The 23,675-nt window shown below is 37.5% G+C and overlaps 1 protein-coding gene across 5 annotated transcripts; it reads right to left on the minus strand.

The window, feature by feature from the left end:
- Nucleotides 1-1,767: 1,767 nt before the first annotated feature.
- Nucleotides 1,768-23,598, minus strand: lyn (LYN proto-oncogene, Src family tyrosine kinase). Of its 5 annotated transcripts, none has more exons than XM_042497262.1 (13): nt 23,436-23,598; nt 17,682-17,758; nt 17,111-17,153; nt 15,942-16,044; nt 13,623-13,721; nt 13,236-13,339; nt 12,968-13,117; nt 12,013-12,165; nt 8,447-8,629; nt 8,157-8,233; nt 7,023-7,176; nt 4,518-4,649; nt 1,768-2,987 (listed from the first exon to the last, which is right to left on the minus strand). In XM_042497262.1, exons 2-13 carry the CDS (start codon nt 17,751-17,753, stop codon nt 2,785-2,787), a joined length of 1,473 nt encoding a protein of 490 aa, XP_042353196.1. In that variant the 5' UTR covers nt 17,754-17,758; nt 23,436-23,598; the 3' UTR covers nt 1,768-2,784. The 5 variants fall into 5 exon arrangements, with proteins under 5 accessions (XP_042353196.1, XP_042353195.1, XP_042353194.1 ...); XM_042497261.1 differs by having other exon boundaries at nt 17,111-17,156; XM_042497260.1 differs by having other exon boundaries at nt 17,622-17,758.
- Nucleotides 23,599-23,675: the final 77 nt, after the last annotated feature.

Consider the following 23,675-nt stretch of genomic DNA (forward strand, 5'->3'; position numbering starts at 1 on the left):
TTGGAATTTAATGTCTACTTTGCCACGTTACGTTTGTTTTTCTAATGTATGTGACATATGAAAAAATAAAACTAATGGAATATTAAAAACAAAACGATTTTCTTTACATTTTCAAAAGTTATTACATTGTAAAAAAATATGCAAATGTCTAAAAATACTTGTATTGTATTGTAAATACTTGTAATAAAATGATATAACATATCTTTATCAGTTGCTGCCAGCGTGCTCATACTGATACTTGACTTATGTTTACTGGTTTACACACACACACACACACACACACACACACACACACACACACAAACACATGATCTCAATATTTGATAACTGAGTCTGATACATTTTTGATAAATGCCTTAGTTTATGTACACGATATGGCGAGAAGTAGATTTTTTTTTAACTTTTATTTTTATAGGTTCTCTTATTTTGAAGCTTGGACTTACCTGCGAACGCGGGATAATTAGAATGGCGTCCCCACTACTGTCAATTAGTCAGCTCAGGAAGACGCCCGGAGGCATTTCTTCAACCGCTTTTGTTTGCTCTAAGTTTCTCGTCGTTACTTGGAAATATTTTTGTGTCGTTATCAAGTATCTTGGAGGTGGACGGTGGAAGTCAGCCTGCTACAGTCAACATTTAAACACGGTAAATAATGCAACTCAACACTGAACTGTTTATTGTTTCATGTGGACACTTCTGCTCGGCGTCTAAATGACGAAACTTGAAGCCATTATTGAGCATGTCTGCCTGAACCATACTGCTTATTTTGCTCTGTGAGAACCGTTTTTATATAGCAATGACCAGTGTTTTTTTTGGTGTTTAGGGGGAGATAAGTACACTTGCACAACAAACGGGGTACCATTACTAATGGACCCAGCGGTGTATCTTTTAAATGATGATTTCCACCTTTACAAAGTCTGGTTGGCAGGCCAGAAAGATGGTTAACTAGCGCTAAAGTGCGAAAAATCACGATATTTAATTTATCCACTTGCTTTACACTACCTGTACATCTATTATTTTGAGAGTAGCCTACTTTTTGATACTCAAGTTAGGTTACTTGTGTCTCTACAGTTAACTTGAATGCAGTACGCCAGGGAAAAGTTCAGCTTTTCAGTCTTTTAGAGTAAAAGAGCTAAATGAGCAAAGTCATCCAACACAGAAAAAAAATGACTACAAACACCATCAGTCCATACAAAACGGACACGTTCACATTTAACCCTTTGAAACCTGGAGTGACATCACTTTCCTTTTGCTGCTCTCAGACGCCTTTAGCAAATATTTAAACCTTTGAACCCTGAGACAGTTGGTGCGATTATTTTTTTTCAAAAACATTTCAAAGAAAGCAAAGGCAATGAGTAACTTGGTAAGAATGTTCCACAAATGTCAAGAAATTGATAGATTTTGAATAACATTTTTTAAAAGTATGGAAAAAATGTCTAGGGAAGAAATGAAAATGCTAGGATTAATTTATACAATTAGCAATTCATTATCAATTATCAGAATTACTTAGTTATAAAAGTACTATCTTTTTTTTTGCACTATTTTGAGGTCTTTTTTTGTTTGTTTTGTTTTCATTTTTGTTTGTTTTTGTAATATGCAGGCAATTTCTTGCTAATTTTGGAGTCATTTCCTCTTCCATTGCTCATTGCCTTCTTTCGATATTTTTGAAAGAAATTAAGCAAATTTGCTTAGATTTTAACCGGTTAAGTAAAAATTCTGACAAACAGCTTGTAGACCGATGTGTTTACAAACTTTGCAGTATTCAAAATCTTCATCTGCACAGTATAGATTTAATTGAAATGCAACTTCAACGTCCATATCATACTTTTGATTATACAATACTACATCTAAACAAAGAAACAAAACAAGCAAGAGCTACGTACAGCACTTCAATATGAAGTGGACTTAAAGGTGATCAACCCTTCGGTGGTCAATGAAACAGCAAGCAAACAGACTCAACTCAAACATTAAACAGCATGTTTCTTTTCCAGAGATGGGCGTCACTTTGTAAGAGCAGCTTATGAAATATTTATCATGAAATGCAAAACACATAGTCCACACCTTATAGAGCTCTCAACTATTCACACAAATGGAAATATTATTACGGAACATCATAGCATATAATGCTGCTATTCACACATTGGGCAAAAGTTTTGTGTTTGAAAGAGACTAAGTACAGCCTCTGAGATGGACTCAGTTTGTGGTCAAAACTGTGTTGTGTAAAAAGTTACACATTGTGGTCAAAGAAAAAACTTACTGTAAATAACACCAATAAAATTAGACATTACCATTTTAAAGTCAAATATATGATCTCTAAATGTTTGCTCAGTATGAAAGGATGACCAGAAGCGTACCTTTGACAGCTATTTCTATATGCAGCATATCCAGTTTTCCATTTTGCCTTATTATTTACACATACCCATGCTCTATAAGGCAGCAGTTTGTACAAAAATCAAGACTCTTACCCTCCTATATTCAGTCCTACATTTGCAAATTATTTTTATAATGTCAGCTGTTTGTGCAGTCCCTCAACAAACATAATGCATATCGAAATGTATCAGGTCCAAATGCTAAAATGCCTCAGCACAAGTGTCAAAAAACAAAAGGAAGACTCTGTTTGTTTTTATCAATTTTGTGCAAAATCCATCTCCTCAATATCCCCAGAATATAGCACTTAAGTACACAAAATGTGGTATATACAAAATATTACAAAAATAGAATAATATCTTGAGCTCCAGACATAATCTGGAGTGAATGTGAAATGTCTTTGGCTGAAGGTGTCCCTCTCTATGGTTGCTGCTGGTATTGTCCCTCTGTGGCGGTGTAGAAGTCATCCAGGACGCTCTGCATGTATTCAAAGGTGGGCCTGTCCTCTGGTTTGCTCTTCCAGCAGGACATCAGAATGGTGTAGAGTTCGTCAGGACAGTTGTCGGGCTGAGGCATGCGGTAGCCACGCTGCAACGAGGAGATCACCTCTCCTTTAGTCATACCTGAGGACAAAGCGGGTAGAGGAGGTGTGAATATAGAAGGGTTTTGCGAGGCAATATAGAAATACTGTACTATAGCTTATTATCTTCCGTATATTGGGACAGCTGTGGCTCAGGAAGTAGAGCGGCTAGAGTGGCTCCTGCAGTTTGTATGTCGAAGTATCCTTGGGCAAGATTCTGAATCCCAAATTGCTCCTGATTGCGGTGGCTGTGAGAGTGTTTGAAATTGAGTAGCAGGTGGCACCTTGTACAGTAACCTTGACCAACAGTGTGTAAATGTGTGTATGAATGGGTGAATGTGACTCTGTGGTGCAAAAGTGCTTTGAGTGGTCGGGAAGTGTAGAAATGCACTATATAAGTGAAAAATTATTTTTTATATGAACTCACCAGGTGAGGGCAGTAAAGCTTCATTACACTAAGAGCCTTTAAGCATTTGGATGCTCAGTACTTCCAAAAAGCATACATTTTTGCACAAAACTCCTTGTATGAATAGAACATAGATAAGTTTCAGTTAAGTTTTTAGCAAAAATGCATGTCTGAGAATATGACTTGATAACCAAGACTTGGATTATACTGCACAAGTTGTTTGAGAGTTTTTAAAGCAATGATTTGCTATGAGGTTTGCTGTTGTTAAACTGGATCCTATCAATAAATACTTGGCATTCCCTTAACCCTTGAAATGACCCCAGTGCTAATTTAAAGTCATACACTATAGGGCTGGGCAATATAAAGATATATTGTATCGAGATATGAGACAATATATTTTTTTAGATATAAGCCATTGTTATATTGTGATATGGAATCGGTGTTTTTTTTTCTTCCTGATTTTAAAGGTTGCATTACAGTTAAGTGATGTACTTTTCTCAACTTATCAGATAGTTCTGCTTGTTTTAATACTTGCCTTCACCCGCTTAGTCATAATATCTACATTACTTTGTACTTTGAATTGTGTTAATATTATATAGTCATTCCTACAATATTGTCGCATCAAAGAGGGAATTTGTAATGTTTTATATTTGTTTGTACTGTTTGATTCAATCTCCCAGTGCTGGCATTAATGAAGTGCTTTTGAGGAGATTTGAAAATAATGAGATATATATTGTGTGTTGAGATATAGCCTAAAAATATCGCAATATAATTTTCAGCCCATATTGCCCAGGCCAGTCATACACAGTAGGGTCAATCAGAATATAAACACAATAGTTCACAATTGTAATAGTAAGGAGCTGGTAAGGGGGTTAAAGGAATAAAGCTAGTTGGGGGAATGAAAACACACAATTGTCAAAGAAGGTTTGGCTCATTCACAAAGAGGCACATTTGGCAGGCAGTTAACATGGAGCATGGTCATCATGCAGAAACCTACATCAAGTCACGTGAGGAAATGTGGGAGGGCTATGGGAAATAGCATTTTGAGGCTAAATCATACTTTGACCAAAATTTTAATCTTCAGATTTGAATACTAATACTGCAACACTACTGAAAAGCTACAGAATGATATAGAAAACTAAAAAAACAATTTCCTTTAATGTTTACCTGGGTAGGGGATTTTCCCGTAGGTTATAATCTCATAGAGCAGGACTCCGAAGGACCACATGTCTGACTTGATGGTGAAGGAGCCATAGTTGATGGCCTCTGGAGCGGTCCACTTGATGGGGAATTTGGCCCCTGGGGAGGACATGCACACATTTACACACACAAACACACACAAACACACACACACACACACACACCCATCATGTCACCATTAACACATGACTGTGGAGTTTCTCCACATCCACTTTGTTCAAACCAATCTGACTGCATCCAGTCAAGTTGCAGGAGAGAACCATGATGAAAAAAAATATACCAAAGATAATCTTGTTGGCATAAAAAAAACTATGCAAACTTCAAGAAAAAATAAATTGCAGTTTACCAAATGTGACTGGTGGAGACACAATGACTTTCAACTTTGTTTGCCAAGTAACTTTTTTTATCAAACTTGTCCTAACAAATAAATACAAATTTTAAAAAGCATTCATTGGTAAATTAATTAAATTATTACTCTATTTTTAAAATCATCTCACATTTGCTGAAGAGCGCATATATGACCTGTTTAGGACTTGAAACTCAAAGCTTGAAGACTTGGGACTTGAGTGCAAAGGCTTGAAACTTACTTTTGATTTGCAAAACAATGACATGCTTCCACCTCTTGATGAAATGGTACAAAGATATTAAAGAAGAGATTAATAACATCTGCTAATGGCGATTACAAATCAACTGCTGTCTGTAAATAACCCACACTCCTCCACATTACCACACAGCTCGCCTCTACTCTCCATGCTGTTAGTCATGGAAGGTTCAGACTCTATTTATATACTTAGTTTAGTTTAGTTTCAGTGTCTCCTGGTTCCAGATCAGTGATCAATCAGCTTTCATGTTATGACACAGAGAGACGTCCTCTGTGCTTTCCAGTACCCATACTAGCATACTGTATAGTATGTCCCAGTATACAGTGTAATTAATCTAGTGCCATGATGTTGTACTACATATGGTTAAATTTTGCAGTATTCAAGCCAGCATGCTTTTCTGACTACTCTGAGCTGCAGTCCTCTGTGCAGCAGGAAATATGTCACATTGACTGAGCTGCAAACAGTTGACAGCCGATTGACAACTGACAAAGTTACAATGGAAATAAAAATGACAGAGAAACGCTTAGGCTAGTTGAATGAATATAAAATGTTAGAATCCTCAGTGTATTCAGTTATAACTTAACCATTTGAAACCTGCATCAACATCACTTTTCTTGTGCTGCATTCATACACTTTTCACAAGTATTAAAACCTTTAAACCCAGTGGGTGGGGTGGGTGGGTTGTTTATGTATGGAAAAGAAAAAGGGGGAAATGTGTTGTTTTAAGTACACACCTACTGCATTGTTTTTGCATGCCAACATTTGCAAATTAAAAAAAAAACCAAACAAAAAAAACCTTAAAATCCTTTAAATTGGTTCAATTTCTTTCAAAAACATGGGGGAAAAGGCAATAAGCAACATGCCAAGAATTTCCCTAAAATTGAGAAGAAGAAAATAGTAGATTTAGCAAAACTTTTCTAAAAATGCGAGGAAAAAATGTCTAGAAAAGTATAATTAGAATTATATATTTTAAATAATTTTGCAGAAATGCTATAATTTTTAAGCAGTGATTTCAGTTCATTTCTCTGCTTTTTTTTTTACTTTCCAGCTTGTTGTTTTCTTGTTGTTGTTGTTGTTATATATATATATATATATATGTAAATTATTTATTATTTTTATTTCTTGCTATTTCTATCAATTTTTTCTTAAGTGTGCTTATTGCATTTTTCCCATGGTTTTCCAACCAATTTGCCCAGGTTTAAAGGGTTAAAAGTTACACATTGTTAAGTAACAACAGCAGAGCTTCCTGGATTAACCTCCGTTTCTGATGAGTTTTGGCAAAGGGTGATTTGTTTTGGCCTATTTCCACGGTAACAAATATATGAAAAAGAGGGTCAATGTTCAGGGCAAAGTATTATGAAGAAATAGTCTGCCCTGATTTTGTGTGTACTGCATGCAACAGTACATACTCGTTAAGGGCAGCCGTAAAATAAAAATAAAAAGTATGTGATTTGGAACGCACCCACACTTTTCCCACCTGTCTCTGTGTACACCGTAGTATTGTAGACTGCACCTGAGACTGGGCTCAGTATTAAAGGAAATACACCCAGTATGTGGTCTAAGGCCATCTGAGGCACTGGTCATTGTGGTATTGGTGCACATGAAATGAGATGGAAGAAGTTGAGCAACCAGTAAATGAAACCAAAAGTCTGGCTTGTCAGAAAACACACTGGTCTTTACAAAAAAATAGTTGTCAATTCCTCTTCCAGCTCCACAAAGGGGATTTTTACTTGAATGTGTCATAACTATCCAGTCAGGTAGTCAGCTTTTTTGTGATGGGAAAACTAAATAACATTGACACATACACACACACACACACACACACACACACACACACACACACACACACACACACACACACAGAGCTTACCCTCTCTGGCAGAGTATTCGTCATCCTCTATGATTCTGGCCAGTCCAAAATCAGCTATTTTACAGAGCAGACTCTCTGACACCAGGACATTAGCTGCTCTCAGGTCTCTGTGGATGTAATTCTTCTTCTCGATGTACGCCATGCCCTCTGCGATCTGCAACAGCACAAGGAAAGCATGGTGTACAGAGCTGCACTGTATCATCTGTTATTACCAATTTTCATTAGGCATGCATGATACTGGATTTTTTGCCAATATCAGATATGATGACATAAAAACCACTCATTTGGCTGATAACTCATATTTAAACATCCATTTTTTTCACACCTTATTTCAGTGATCACCAAGTCTCGCCTGTAGTAGAAACGACATTGTATTATGCAGACTCTTATCATGATGGCCCACCAGCAGGTAGACACATGAAACACAATGTTTTTAATGTATGTGATATTTATTTATTGTACAAAATAAGAAAAATACTTCAACTTGGGGCTGCTGTTAAGTTTGCTTGTTCACTTTTTCAAGAAAAAACATCAGTTTGTGATATTGGCAGAAATCAGCATGTAGGCCAGTTTCGATTTTTCATTTTAAAGCAGGTGACGTGCTGATAGTTTTCTGCATCCCTAATTTTCATTCAAATTGGATGAGCACGAATGGAAAAAAATTAGTAAACTGGTAGAACTGATTAAATATTAATTCATTTTTCATTCATTCAGTCACTCAAAAACACACTAAGAAGCAAGATTTGCTGTTTTCAAGTGATTTTTTTGTCAGAGGAAAAGTAATAAATAGGAAAAAAAAAGACAATAAAGCCTCATTTAACCAGTCTGTAAATTCCCTAATAATTTTCTAGGAGATTTTCTGCGAAGAATTACATAATTTCCCACTAATTGTTGCAGAAAACACTAATTTCCTTGAAAGAACTGTTCCAATTAAAACTCTATTAATATATATTTTTTCAATGTTTATTTTTGTAATCTTTATCAGTGCAACATCAATTTTTTTTTTAAAACTTTTGGTTATGGTTCCTTCTTTCAGTTCAACAATGGAAACAGTGACGTTGCGTCTGTTTCGCAACCATGGCAGTGAGATAGCTGTAAGAAAAAACAGCATGTTGTGGTCAGTGTGCAAATCACCTGCGCTGAGAAATCGATGAGCTTGGGGAGTTGCAGTTTGCATCCTGCGTCGCTTTTTAGGAAGTCTAGTAGGCTGCCTGGAAACAAGATGTAACAAGAAACACTGTCAGTGTCTTTGATGTCTGTGTCCAGACAAATTCCTCAGATCAGCGTGTGGTCACATGAATTCTGTATGTCCCAATACTGAGCTGCTGACCTCTGCACTTTTTATTACTGGATGCTTATTCTAAATGTCTTCACTGCTTCTCTCATGAGAAGCTGCTCAAGATAAGAGTATCAAGCTCATGTACCGTTAGCCATAAATTCCGTGATGATGTAGATGGGTTGTGTCTTGGTGACGACAGCGTAGAGCCGCACCAGCCTGTCGTGCTGCAGCGTCTTCATGACGTTGGCTTCTTCCATGAAAGCCTCAGCAGTCATGGTGCCCGGCTTCAGCGTCTTCACCGCCACTGTGGTTGCATTGTTGTAGTGAGCTGATTGTGCAGACAAGAGGGCGATGGAGAGATTTGGGGAGAAATGGAGAATATTAATACATTTCTGTGAAAGTGTCAAACCATCTGCTTGACATGCTGCTTGGCTTTGGTGAGCTATGAATATTAGACAATGTCTGACAGGCTATAACTTTGAAAAAGGACATCACTTTTGATGCTATAACAGTAGTACAGTATTTATTGATGCAGAAAAACATCACACAGCTGATAATGCATGATGCTAAAATAGAAAATACACGATTTTTGTGTGCGTTGAAGCTAAAATATTGAATGAGTTTGAGAAACTTTAACTAGACACACATATTACATTTCCATAAAATTAGGGGTCATGTGATTAGCTTTTAAGCCCCTATTGGATAAGATCCAAAAGCAATGAATCCAAAAAGCAGTCATTCCAAAAAGCACCATATCATCATATTGTCAGACACAAGCACTTCATTAATAGACCCATAATCTTTAGAACCAGAAGGACAATAACTACTTTCACACACTGAGGCGTTCTCTCCATTACTAGTACACTCATCTTGATGTGTCATATCAGCAGAGCGCCCCTTTAAAAAGGTATTCATGCCAGTTGTTCCATTTGCTCAGTTTAAAAAGCCGAAAGGACACACACAGGTGTTTTCACTTTCACTTCTCACACAGCAGCTGGAGCAGGGTGGGTCTGAAAATTGTGCATGGTGATGTGACTGCTTTAGTAACAGTTCAGTAAACAAAGAGTAATAACATATGCTAGCTTTTTCACTTTTCACTTTTAAATTTTGAGTAGTGGGCCATATACACAGTCACAGCTAGAACTGTGAAGCTGCAGTTTTACAACATAAAGATGCTTTCACTCTCACAGTCATTCAGTCAGATCTGTGCAATTCCAACGCAGCACAAGACAAATATACAGCACAGTAAATACAACACCAAGAACTATGGTTAGTTTACAAAAAACGTCAGTTCTTTTTTTTTTTTTTTGGTTAAGTTTCTAGTGATGATTATGAAATACCAGCCTGCTCCCATTCCGAAGTCGTCAAATATAGCTGCTTTCGCAGTGCTTTTGGTGTAAGATCCCGAAAAAACACCTTTTGCTGCATCCTCGTGACACACCACTGGATGCTGTTGAAAGGTGCTGGTAACTACATGATATATGGAGCACGAAGGTCACTATAGGGCAGGCGGGAGTGGTGATGGATGGATCAATTGGAACAAATCCCAGACATTCATGCAGGAGTCTAGTTTTCGCTTCCTGTCTGAATGTGAATTTTATTTATTTATTTTTTTTTTAATTTTATTTTTGTTCCCTTATTGCCCATCCGTGCCAGCATGTGCTTTTCTTTACATCCCGCATTGATTGCCATGTGCTTGTGTTGCTTAAACATAACCATGTGTTCATCCCACCATGTGCATTTGTTGACATCACGACAGTGCCATCGTAGAACGAAGGATACCTAGTGCATAATATATAGACGTGGAAGTCTACTGCAAAGTGGCAATATGTGGTGATGTGGGGTGAGAACGTGTTGGAAATACTGGAAAGATTAACAGTAACGCTTCCAAAAATCAAATTAACAATCTCAGAATAAAGTATCTGTGAAGAGGGGGTCACAGTTACACATTGCTTCACTTTAATTAAGTTGCATGACTTGATTACTGAACTTCAGTTTGACAAAAGAACAGACATTTGAAACTGCATACAGCGCAGTACCATGTCACTATATGAGCCTGCTGGTTATTAGCATGACAGGGGGGTTACACAGAGAGAGAGAGATGGTATATAAAAGCTCAGTCGGGGTTAGTGTGAGTCTGAGCTGTTGGTGGGATTTGTGGGATGTTTATGAAACCAGCTGTTTCCTATTATGAAGCAGAGACGAGACCTAACAGTGCTTCCCCAGACAGTACGAGGTAAATTGTGGTGAGTTTAGACTCTCCCTCTTACTTCGGCTGACCATGATGACAACAACCCCTCCTCTCTGTTCATACTGTAAGCTCATACAGTTGGTTTTATGTCCTATTTTCACTGCCTGTTCAGTGTTGGGGCCACTCATAACAAGCTGCTAGTGAAACTAACTGTACCTGTTTTGACACAGTTTCTTTTTTCATCCAAAGCATCCAAACACATAGTTTTACTACAATGAATACACATCTATGATATTCTCAAATATACAGTGGCTGGAAAGATCATTTTTATCAATGATAACCACACATATTTGTTCAGTAATTTCTCTGTGTATTTTATGTAATATTATCATTAAAAAAAGGTAATCTGGAACCAGGACCACAACTTTCTCATCATTACCCACCCAAAGAGACAACGCCAACATTAACCCTTTTTACCACTATGTTGTCATACACTTCCCTCTTGTTTCAAAGAATTGCAGCCAGTTGTGTAAGTGCTCAAAAAACAATTCTAGTTTTTTTTTTAAATGAATAATTAATCTGACTAAGTCTTTAATCCATGAAACATAAGAAAGTGTAAACCTTGTTTTTCTTTTAGCCCTCTCTACACACCCCTGTGTGTGTGTATGTGTGTCTGTCTGTCAGTCATCAACACCGCTCCCGAACTTCCAATGCAAATCTCATTTCAGACTCAAACATTTCAGACATGGAGGATAAAACACTGATGCACACATGAATGCCTCATGGACACATTTGAACCTTTTTCCTTTCAGGGAAAGGACTCAGTTCTGATCAAAACTATGTAAAACACCTAATAGGTAACAAAAGCAGGAAGTCATTTTTGTTTTAATTAGGGGGAAATGGAACTTCCCTGTAATGTTCACTACTGCAGCTCTGAATTTACAGAAATGAGACAAAGAAACTGAAATCCTCACACTGCGAAACTGAATGAGGCACAGGCCTGTTCATCCAACCACTGATGTTTATGTGCTATTTTTAGGGTGTTTAAAGGCCTCTGTAGCTAATTTCCCTGTCATGACGAATGTTTTGGGATAGGATTTCTATATAACTCACCAGTTTACTGTTAAGGCTTAAAGTTATGCACAATTAAGGGCGTGGCTGCTTTATGTGACGGGTGAGTGTTGTCTGTTGACAAGCCGGTACCACACGACAACGTTGATGAGGTAACATGACCATGGCGTAACCCCAGAGTCACGGAGTATAGACATAGCTGCTATGTTAGCTGTTGCTATATCAGTGTGTTCTTAGTTCATGAAGGTTATTTGTAACGTTTTGGTAATCTAAAAAAGTCTTGTTAAGCATTTGATGCTGCTAAAAGACCCTTGAAGGAATTGGACTTTTTCTTTCTTTTTTCTTCAGGGGAAGTCATCTACATTTTCTTTTATTGGGTTTAAACCTAAAAAGCTGTTCCTTGTTAACATAATTGACTAAGTTTAGCAATTTATTTTCTCTTTACTCACCCATCCAGACTTCTCCAAACTGCCCTGCTCCGAGTCTCTTCACCATTTTAATGGAATCTTTGGAAATCTCCCAGGCATCTTTGTCCCATGGTTTCTGCGCTTTGGGTTTCACACATGGACGGTCCAGCTTACGACAAAGGCCATCTGCTTTGTCTGGAAGGTAAACTTGCTTTAGTGTTTTTTTATTATTGTTTTTATGAATAAAACATTAGCTTTAGGTTTACATTAGATTTATTAAAAATATCACCAACTGATGCCAAACATATTAGAGGGGTATGGTGACAGTTCTTAAACAAGGTATACTTAACATCTCTAGGACTGCAACAACGAATCGATAAAATTGATTATAAGTGATTATTAAATTGTTTGCAACGAATCAAATTATTGGTTCGTTGTGTCGTGTGATTACTACGTCAGTCGCTGTGCCGTAGGACTGTTTACGTCAAATTGCAAAACAAGAAAGTGTGTTAGCTGCAAAATATGCAAAAGTGACACGGCAACATGCGAGCACGACGGTTAAGATGCAGCATCTAAAACAAAAGTGAATGTGAGGAGGAGGAGAGCTTAACGGCAGAGTAAGTCTTGACGAAAAACGACGGATGTTCAGTTTTAAAGTAAGGAAACATAACAGTATGTTGTAAATGCTGTCAACATTTAGTTTTTGAATTTTTTCAGAATCGATTTTGTAGTTATTTTTTTTATAATTTAATAGTATTTTGAGCTCAGGGGTGTTCAAGCAACTACCTGATTATGCACTTTTAGCACTGTTGTCAATGATAATCTATTTTTTACCAGAGTGATGAGAGAAAAAAAATGTCTTATTTTATTATTATTTCTATTTTATTTTATTAAATACGATTCACCAATTAATCGAAAAGTAATCGACCGATTATTGGATTATCAAAATAATCGTTAGTTGCAGCCCTAAACGCCTACATCCCAGATCTGCACTCACTGTGGTAGTGTTTGATCATGCTGCCAATGTCTTGGAAGGAGATTTTAGGAGAGATGTAATAGCCGCCATTATCCATCATCCTGATCTTATAGTGTTTGACGGAATCCGTCCCCTGGGCGTCCACGTCTCTGATGGACAATGAGTAACTTCCTGTGGGGAAATCATCGAGTAAAAGAATGTGACTGGTGAATTGAAATGAAGCTGAAGGAACTCAGAATATTGAAAGTGAATGTATGTGTGTCTCTGAGGGCTGTTGTGATTTCCATACCTTTTGATGTTTCACTCTCCCTGATAAGATAAGAGCCTGGTTTGTTTGCTGGCGCCAACAGCTGCCTCTCTGCATCCTTCCTTGTGATGTCCTTGAAAAACCACCTGTAATGTAAGGAAATTCACACAATATATTGTATTTCTTAATTCATATTGACATCCCTCCAATTTTTTACAAGTGGCAGCAGGTGTCTCAGAGCTTGGAAGTCCTCCCTTTTAGTCGGTATAGATGAAATATGGGAAGTTAATAAAGCATAATAGCCTCATTAGTATTCCCACTGTGGTGTCTATTGTCAGCATGAAACAATGCTTGTCAAATCAAACATCCCTTTTTGGAGGGCGTTTATTGAGAACAAAAAAAAGTCATGTATTTAGACGAGCTACTCACTCTTCTGTTTCCATGGTGTCGGCTTGGGCAACATAATTGCACGGGATGAATCCTTCTTTGTTGGTTGTCAATGACTTTGCTTTCCACCACTCCCCATGTCTGCAGGAAATAATAATCTATTTTAGCACAACTGTTTTTTCTATGAATGTCAGTGTTGACAGAGTACCTCCTGTGGGTATCCTGAAGTGCTAGAATAGACCGAATCACCATGACGCCAAACAACAATCACTTCTGGGTAGACAAATGGCAGCTGATTTGTATTGCGGAGATATGTGAAATCGGCAAATATGTTTCTGTTGTAATTTTTAGCCATGACTATAGTATTTAAAGACATAAAGTTAAGGAACGGTGATCCGATCTATCTGATGTTTCTGCTGTGCTGATCTCATGTACTTTGCTGCTTTGCTAGAGTCTTTGATATACCGAATATGCCACTACCCAGCAATGACATCGCAACTGCTTGTCTGACTAACTGCTAGTTTTGGGTAAACTCAAGCTCTTGTTTTCTTTAGTCTGTGGCCAAACAGGTAAATTAGGCTGCAACTAAACGGTGGTTAAAGCACTGGTTCCCAACCTTGGGGTTCCCAACCTGCACTGAGGGTTGCCAGATCTTCACAAAGGGGTCGCAAGGCCTTCTTGATTTCAAGGGGTTTAAAAAGCGTTTTAAAAAGTATATTGGGCTTATATCTCAGCATTTGATTCATTTTGTGAAGAAAACGAAATTAAATTATTTTTAGGGTGTACATTACCATTCAAGATAAAATGGCAGAAAAGATAAAAATATAAACTAAGGCTATTTTCGACGAGAATGGCCCTACCAAAAATGGTAAAGTCTTTCCTTTGTGATTTTTAGAAAATCTGCGTTCATGTGGAAAATGATTATCCTGTACACGGGCCTGCAAAAACAACCAAAAAAGCTGTAGTATGCATGCCAGGCCAGTAGTTGGCGGTATAACTTTGTAATGACACATGGGTGGTGTTTTCAAAAACTTACACTCTGGAACCCAGTTTCAAAGGTTTGCGTTTTCAGGCTCCCAAAACACTGTTGTCATGTGAACACAAGGCCAAACTGCAACAAAAGTTTAATGTTTCATACAGGAACCGTTGCAGTGTAAACGGCCCTTCAGTCTCACAGGACATGTGTGCTGCTAAACAGCCTCCTCCTGCTTAAGAAAAGTCTGCAGTTTAAACAGCCAAAGAGCTAATAGAACAATGGCCAAGTGTCAGGGAGAGGACACACTGAATTTTTCGAAAGGAAGGCCTTTAAGTATGTATGATTGTTAAAAAATGAAAAAGTTATTTTAAAAGTTCCCTTAAATATCTCTGGAAAACTCAGCTCGGACAGGGAATAATTTGCTTAAAATTCATACAAATTGATAATTTTACCCAAACTTCCTGAATATTTTACTTTCACTATCTAAGTTATTTTACAGCTTGTCAGCTTCTTTGTACTGTCATCGTTATGCACTGAATATGAGATGAAATATTCGTAAAGTATGTCACTTAGTCGGGGGTCGTCAGTTTACTCAATGATATAAAAGGGGCCTCTTTAAGGAAAAAAAATCATTGAAGTTAAAGTGTTGTTTCTAATGAGATATGAAAACGTCAGTCGTATTTTAGCCTCGATGAAGGAGATGAAAGAATCATGAAAAAGCCATGTTGAGTTGAGAGCTTGGAGCAGGTTTGCACTCCCGTACACAGCAAGACTCAAGCATTTTCTCTCAAGATCTCAGTTGTTCCTCCCCCCTGTTTGCTCAGTGCCTTTAAAGTGTTTGTTCGTGATACAGGGGTTATCCACTAGGACTTTAATGTTAATAATCATTGTGATTTGACCTATGGCCTCTTGAACCTTGATTTTCTGGTTAATTTCCATCTTAATCAGACTTCAAAGTAGGAATATATACATTTATATAATGTACCCATCAGAATATATCTATTCATCAGCCTTCCAACACTTCATTGCAACTTTATGAAGTATACAGAGGAACTATTTTCATTATTTAATGGGTGCGTCTTCTGAAATATATTGGTATTGAACTTTTGACACTCTTGGCAAGTAGGCTCTATGTGTTTGAATATTTTCAAGTGACGCAAGAGTTTGTAATGACTGATGGATCAGTAGGTCTATCTGGGTTGAAGAGGTTACTGTGAACTGTACATGACTCTGACGGTCTTCTCATGGGTATACAGTGGAAACAGTGCTCCCATTTCGTAGCGTGTTCATCTTTGCCTCTCGCCTTTCATGATGCAGTATATAAATTAATGATGATGAATATTTCTTAAAGTTGAATCAGTCCCCCATCAATATCAGACACTCACTCCTCTAAGATTTTCATCTTTTCTCCCTTCTTGAATCCTAAGTCGTCGGGATGCACGGCTTCATACGGATAAAGGCCGATCACAATTTTACCCACGCTTTGCTCTGAGAGAGGAAACAGAAAATTAGTAACAAATAATTTTGCAACATTAAAAAATAGTTTTAGATACATTAAAGTCTATTTTAATAAAACACTCACATGCCCACAAGGATATCAAATTACATTTGCTCCTCTTACTGTAACAATGTTGTTTTTTAAAAAATTAATAATGTCACTTCTACTTAGGTTTTGTTTTATTTTTTTCTTAAAGGGTAAAAATTTACATGTAAAATCATAATAAAATGTGTAAGAGTGGAACAGAAAGCAGATACTCAGCAGTTGGAGTAAAGAGGAAGCTGCAGGTATGTCTGCAGTAGTGGGAGGGCAGACTGTAATAGCCCTTTTCCTCCAAAATAAGTAAGTGCTCACAAGCTTTTTAAACACAGGAAAACCTGCTAAAAATGGGCTGTACACCCAATTATTGTACTCTGACATAGTAATGTCAACCTTAATCAATCAGTAATTTAATGCACAACCTGAGAAGCATGATAAGTGACCCAAATCAACACAGCCATGATAATGCGCCACCAACAGGTGTTTTTTTGGGTCTGGCTCACCAGCAATATTTTTTAACCCAAACCATGATCTTGTCTTGAACCTGAAATAGTTTTGGTGCTGAAACTTACATTTCCAATGAACATGTATTCACTTTTATTTTGAAAATACAGTGTATGCATGTAATGAGCAGAAACTGGCATGTAACAAACATATTTTTATGACTGATGTGATTGGAGAGCCTTAGTTATTTCTAAGCATTAAAAAAACTGAGGAGCGCAGTGGGACAGAGAGGCTGAGCAGACTGGTTTGGTTTATCATTATATTGATAACTTATATTGATAACCGCTTAATTGGGCTAACTCAGAATGCTGAAGCCTCATATTACTGTAGGTATTTTTTCCTACATCTATGACACTGAGGTCACATTAGGAAGATGTTACTTCATCCTTACCTCCTTTCCTTGCTTTTTTTTTGTTTTCAAGTGTAAGATCGAACAATGTATTTATTTTTACTTTTACAATAGAAAGTAAGAAAGAAAGACTGAAACATAAAAACTGAAGACATGTGGCTCACCTTCCATCTTTTGAAACACTTGACCGGGTAACAGGGAGTTATTCTGCTACAAAGGACAGACCAAGGGTTTCTTTTAGGATCAGAAAATAAACGTTACATAATACAAATTACAAAAGTTAATGCTATCTGTCTGTCTGGCTGATATAGTTATCACTTGTAGGCTACAGACTTTCAAAATCTGTTCATTTCCTTCTGCTTGATGTAATCGTGTGAGACAAGGAAGTTCCATTCATTAGGAAATATCTGAGTCATAATCCGAATCAATAGGAAAGGGTGTATCTAAATTGTAAAATACTCTCTTGAGAAATGAATATTTCCTTTCGCTGACATTTTCCATTTGTTTACTTTTTTTAAATTCCCCAAGGGCTCATAAAGAACAACAACATAAAATTCACGACTTTCATGCTGTGACTTTTTTTCTACTTTGGTTATCTCAAAAGCAGCGATCAGTGTCTTACTGTCTACTACTGAAATTCTTGGTTTTGCTCAGCCCGACTGTCTGACTACTTACTATGTTGTTTTTTGTATTGGAGGTGGGGTCTCTGACATAGTGCGTGTAGTCGGTACGTACAGTCTGCTGGCCGCTCTTCACCTCCACACCTCTGCTCAGACCTCCGCTCAGCGTGGACTTCATACAGCCCATACTGCCTGCAGGGGGGAAGTGAGAAAAAGGAAGAGTGAACTGAACCGTTAGACCTTTACCATTTACAGCTGCTGAAGTCAACAATTCTTAAAATGTTTGGCACCAAACACCTGTGACTCTTTGGCTCTCACATGTAAAAATAACACAAGACCAAACTAGTGACGTGAACAGTTTTCCTTTTTTTAAATCCCTTGGTGTTAAAAAAAAGTCAAAGTGGAAATGCACAAATATACTTTGAAACTCATGTTCTGCTGTGAGTGGGGGCAGCAGCAAAAGGCACTTTACCCAAAAATTCATATCATTTTCAGTATATTTAGAATATTTTCACTGCTTTACCTTGCCATAAGACAGCCCTCTGATGTTACTGAGGCTTATACTGTATATGCTTGCTCTCAAAGACACCAGACTCCATCGATAAAAACTGTGGTTTTTCCTTGCTGAACAGGGGAGTTGCTGGTCTACTCAATCAGTTAGTTTGTATGTGTAATTTTGTGACTTCTGTAAATCCGAACAAACCCATTAATTCACCAAAGTCACAAAATGACACACTGATGGAGGCAGTGGTAGACCAGCAACTCCCATGTTCAGCAAGGTAAAATGACTGTTTTTGTCAATGGAGTCTGGTGGCTTTTAAGAGAGGAGAGATAACGGCTTCATTTCCCTGCTGACTAGGCCTGCCTGACAGCAATATATGGCAGCTAAAATATCCTAAATCTACACTTAAACTCACATTGCTGTTTTTGGGTGGACCTTGTTTTTAGGAGGCTAAAATATGTTTTGTTGCTGTCCCTGTCCACAGCTGTAAATTTTTGCTACAGCATACATACATACATACATATGAAATCTGTTTTCAGAACAGCGGGTGAGCCGACCACCATCAACTGTAGCTAATACAGTTCCAGTTTCAGTTTACCTACTTCAAAAAAAAGTCTATACAATCTGAAAGATTGCAGTTTTGATCGGTGGCACTGCACTGATAGCTCAACACTCTTCAAAATACAGAAAAAAAACCCCATAACATGAACTAAGAAAGAAACATGCTCACCGATTTGACAAAACTTGTATTTAGAAAACATCACAATTTCTTTTAAAGTTACTGTAGTTCAGTTCACAGCTGTTTCAAAACATCAACAGTGAGCTTGCAGGACACTCCTATGAGTGCTACAACAAAATCGGAGAATCAGTCATAAAGGTGCTGTTAACTGACGAGTACTGCTGCAGTTGCCAGTATTGTTATTTTTGATTGTGGCTTGAGGTCAGTCTGTTGTCTGCGTGACAACAAGAGGCCCACAAACACTGACACACTGTGACATTTGCGCTCAAGCTCACACAGATTGGTACATGCAACAAAATGACCACTAAATCTTTGTCAATGTGCTTCCTGTGCAACAAATGGTGGTAGTTCAGAAGGGGTGTGGTAGATTATTAGTGTAAGTAATAGTGTGTATCTGTGATGGTCTGTAGCAGCCTTTTTGACAGTGAACTGTTAATGACAGTCACCTTCTGTGTTCATTAATGGATTACTGAACAGGCCTACCACACACAGGCCCAGGGGACCAAAGTGTCAAGGCCCACCGAAATGTCACTCAAAGAGACACATACTGATCAGTAAGAGACAAAAAATGACTGCAAAGATGCAAAAAAATGACCATAAAATGACCCAAAGCAACTACAAAGAGACTCATAATGACCTCAAAGAGACACAAAATGACTACAGAGACACAAAGTGACCACTAAGAGAGTCAAAATGACCACAAAGAGAGCTAAAATGACCACAAATTGGCTCAAAATGACCACAAAGAGAAACAAAATGACCACAAAGAGAAACAAAATGACCACAAAGTGACCCAAGGCAACTACAGACTCAAAATGACCACAAAATGTACACCAAGAGATGATCAAAAGACATGCAAAACCAGAGAGATTTGCATAACTACTACAAAGAGACAAAAAAAATAACATTTTAAAAAAAGAGGCTAAACATCTATAAAATGTGCGTCTTTGCATGACGGCGGGGCCCTCTGCATGTCTATCCCCTGAGGTCCATTGTCCCCTGGGGTCCATGGCTGAAAGCTTGACTTGAGATGAGCATGTGGACCCTATTCACTCTCTTCCTGTCTGAATTTTTTTTTACACTGACAACTTTTTTTGACGCGTGCTTTGTATTTTCACATGACTTATGCCAGTGAAGTAACTTTTAAAGGGCATTAAAGAGGAAGACATGACAATTGCGAGCAAACCTGTCAACAGCTGACATCCCAATATCACCTGCTGTATTGAAGTTCAAAGAAAACACACACCCACGCGCACACCATGCTAAAGTGCAAAGTTATAAAATAATTTATACGCTGAAGTATTTTGCAAATTGTCCTTGTGACCTTTACAAAAAGTTTATGTGCTATAAGGAAATGTGATAAGGGTTCTTTCATTGATGCAGACAGAAAGTAAAAACTGATTTTAGTCAAAGTTCACATTCAGCAGAAGCTTTTGATTTGTTTCCTGGAGCAACCAGCATACTATATTTATTTAAACTTACTCATTTGGGAATATTTAATAATTTTGCCAGCATTGTTAAGTTCAGCTTTAATAATCCAGTACAGTATACTGTTGGCTAAATGCTCACCGTTTGCTTCCTCTTTGTTATTTTTTCATTTACTAAAGCCTTGCGTTACCCTTTTTTACCTTATTTTGGTTAATTCTTCTTATGCTATAGTTAGTTTCGGTATTTGGTAATGTTAAAACTTAGTCGCTGAATATTTAAATAACTGCTTTTTAGTTTTACTTGTGTGTGTAAGTAAATCATCCCTTTAATTGCAGATGTCTTGCATACAATTCAACAGTCCGGTTGAGCACTCGCATGTGCGCGCACACACACACACACACACACACACAAGCAGGTAAACTGATATAGATTACAGTGATTATTATGACAAACACTTCAATGATATCAAATAACTTCCTTGAATGATGTTTGGCATGTGAAGGCAGAAATTTACTTATATGATGAATCATAGTAAGCCTACGAACAGATGATGGTCAACGGAGCATAACTAAGTTGACAATATGATAAAATTGATAGGATGCAGAGAAACCGAGGCATCGCAGAAGCAGCAGTACATGTTGGTCAGAAATATAAAACCTGCTTTCGAAAAGAAGAAAAACAACACTGTCGCTCTTTCTCCAGGAAACTGAAGTGCATGACTGAACACAAACCAACAGGAGGAACACGCCTAGGGTTAGGTTTAGCTATATTGTGGGTTATATAGAAGGGCTATATAGAAGTTCACCAGTAGACAGTAGGTCGTACAGTAAATGGTCCAGGCCAGTCAGAAAATAAAGTAGGTCACATGTCAAAAGTCAAGATAAATCACTATTGACAAAGACAGCCAACCATGGTTACATTTACAATCAGTTGTCATGAAGACAACTTTGTTTTGGCCTGCAAGGCAGCTCAAGATACTTAAATTTCACACCTTTGCCCTGACTTTTGTCTACCATACAGCTGAGGCTGACGGGGAGGTCATTAGTAGACATGAATGTCTGTTGCAAACCTTAGGGTACTCCATCCAATAACAGAGACATTCCACTTAAAAACCACAAAGGTGTAGTGTATAGTCAGGTTATTTGGGACACCTTTTGGTAGATTATCAAGAAAACCGCCTAAAACTCTGCAGACTACCTGAAGAGTTACTTTTATAACTTGTCATGGTTCTCTGCTCTACTTTTGTATGAATAAAAAAAAAGTTAAGTAAAATAATTTAGAGACTTTGAACCTTCAAATACATTTAGTACACCGATATTACTCAGGTGACATTTTAGGTAAAATGGGACGGTTGGTAAGGTAAAATGGGACAATCTTTTTTTTCCCCAAATGATTAAATTCATTTTCAGTAGAGTCATGAATTTAAAATCTTTCACTTAACCTTTGGAAATTCAAAAAAATATGTCTTTTTGTGGCTGACATGGACTCGTGGCATCCTATTTAATTTTTATTTTTTTTTGTGACAAAAGTACTAAAAATATCTGAATTTTGACAGGGTGGCACTCATTAGTACAAGTCATGATTTTATGGCACCTTAGCCTAGACTTGCTGGTGTCATTTTTGAAAAATGTCCCACTTAAGCTTAATTTTCCCCCCATTTTACTTGAATGCATTAAGAACTCACATAAAACCCTGTACCACAAAAAGTAAAGAGTGTTGTAAAAATATTTTGATTACCCATATTGTTTTAGCTGCAATATTCTTATTACCAACATACTTGCAAGTTCTGGGACCAGTGATTTTTCTCTTTGCTCTGCCCATCCTAGTTATCTCAGACCAATAAAAATGATTGTTTTATGTAAATGACATTTATAGCAGCAACTCAGAAACATGTTTGGTGACTAGCTATCACTTGTTAAAGAGCTAAAGATGTAAAACCTAATTTGTTGCGATTTACCTGACGTCCCACATTACCTGACTTCACCCTACTTGTTGTGGCGTCGGGATCACTATAAGTCAAAAGGATTTATTATTTGGGAACCACATATATATATATTTTTTATCTGTAAGTGGCACTTTAGGAAAAGGTTAGAGCCATTCTGGTACCTAAACCCCACATTGAATACTAAAAGTTTTAAAACCTCCAAAAGCAGCTCAAAACAACTGACCCTTTTAGCGCCAAAAGAAAGGGAAAGTTTTTGAGTAATAGTATGCAAATAAAAGTGTGCCCAAAGATATTCTGATGACAGATTGGGGTCAGCTCCTGACCTGAATCTGACAGATTGTTTGGAAAGAGTTAGGGGGGAAAAAAGAGTTGAAATACCATCACCCCAAAGGCAACAGAAAAGCAGCACACCTAAAAACCTGTATTGATGCTCAGCGAGTTTTTAACTTGTCTAAATAGAGGTTTATGAATCAAGATGACAGTATTCATGATGGTGAATAAAAATGTGTTGTTACCAGCAGGTTGGCAGTTTGTTGTTGGTTATGTGATTTATTGGTTCAGTGCCTCTGTTATATTTTTAACTCGACAGTCAGCAAACAGCCGGAAAGCAGGGGTCGGAACAGATTAGGAGCACACACGCACACGCACACACACACTCACTCAGTGTGCGTGCCTATGACCAACATACAAACTTCCTTCTTTAGTGATGGACTGAGCCAAAGGCTGGAATGGTGAAGAAATGAAACCAGAGGAAAGAACAAATTCAACTGCAGAATTTGATACAAGTAATTGCAAAATGATAATGGCATATAGTACACATTTCCACCCTAAACCTATGCCTACATCACATTCAATTCAACCACTGATTATTGTACAGTTCACAAAAGATTCCTTAAATTTTAATTTTCAAACCTGGACAAACCATACTTCAAATAAATAAATAAATACATGAGGAGATAAGTCCTTGATTCCAAATAAATAAATTCTAAATAAATAAAAATCCAACAGTAACTGAAATATTTTCTGTAATTAACTCAAGTTACTCTCTGAAATGCTCTGGTACATTATAACAAAAATCACAACCAAGCCTATAATTTTCAGTGTAGTGGCTCAGTGGTTAATTTTATTCCACAAATTAGACTAGAAAACATGTTTTCAATTCTTTTATTCTGTCTGTGAGTGAATATAAATAGACTGATAGCACAGTGACCTGTTGCACATCTGTCATTCACACCTCAAGTGCATTAGCGCTTACCTCTCTCAGTGTGTATCCCCACTTAAAGAAACAGATCATCCACTGTGAAGAAATGTCTTAGTCCTTAGATTTCTTCCCTTTGATTTTCATTTGATGACAGACAGACTGGTGGACAGACAGACTTTTGGCTCGGCAACTGGGTCAGCCGGTCGACATGTACTGTTACACTCAGCCAACAGAATGAGGAACTTGGAGAAACTGGTGGGGGATTTTTTTTTTACTGAAACTTCCTGGTACAAT

Source organism: Plectropomus leopardus, chromosome 12 (genome assembly GCF_008729295.1).
Source record: "Plectropomus leopardus isolate mb chromosome 12, YSFRI_Pleo_2.0, whole genome shotgun sequence".
In the NCBI taxonomy this organism is placed as follows: Eukaryota; Metazoa; Chordata; class Actinopteri; order Perciformes; family Serranidae; genus Plectropomus; species Plectropomus leopardus.

Coding starts and splice junctions, on each gene's coding strand:
- lyn (XM_042497259.1), bottom strand. CDS start 17,753: ATGGGCTGTATGAAGTCCACGCTGAGCGGAGGTCTGAGCAGAGGTGTG. Junction 16,045..17,110: donor AGTGTTTCAAAAGATGGAAG/GTGAGCCACATG, acceptor TTCCTCTCTCAG/AGCAAAGCGTGGGTAAAATT. Junction 7,177..8,156: donor TCATCGATTTCTCAGCGCAG/GTGATTTGCACA, acceptor GTGCTGTTGCAG/ATCGCAGAGGGCATGGCGTA.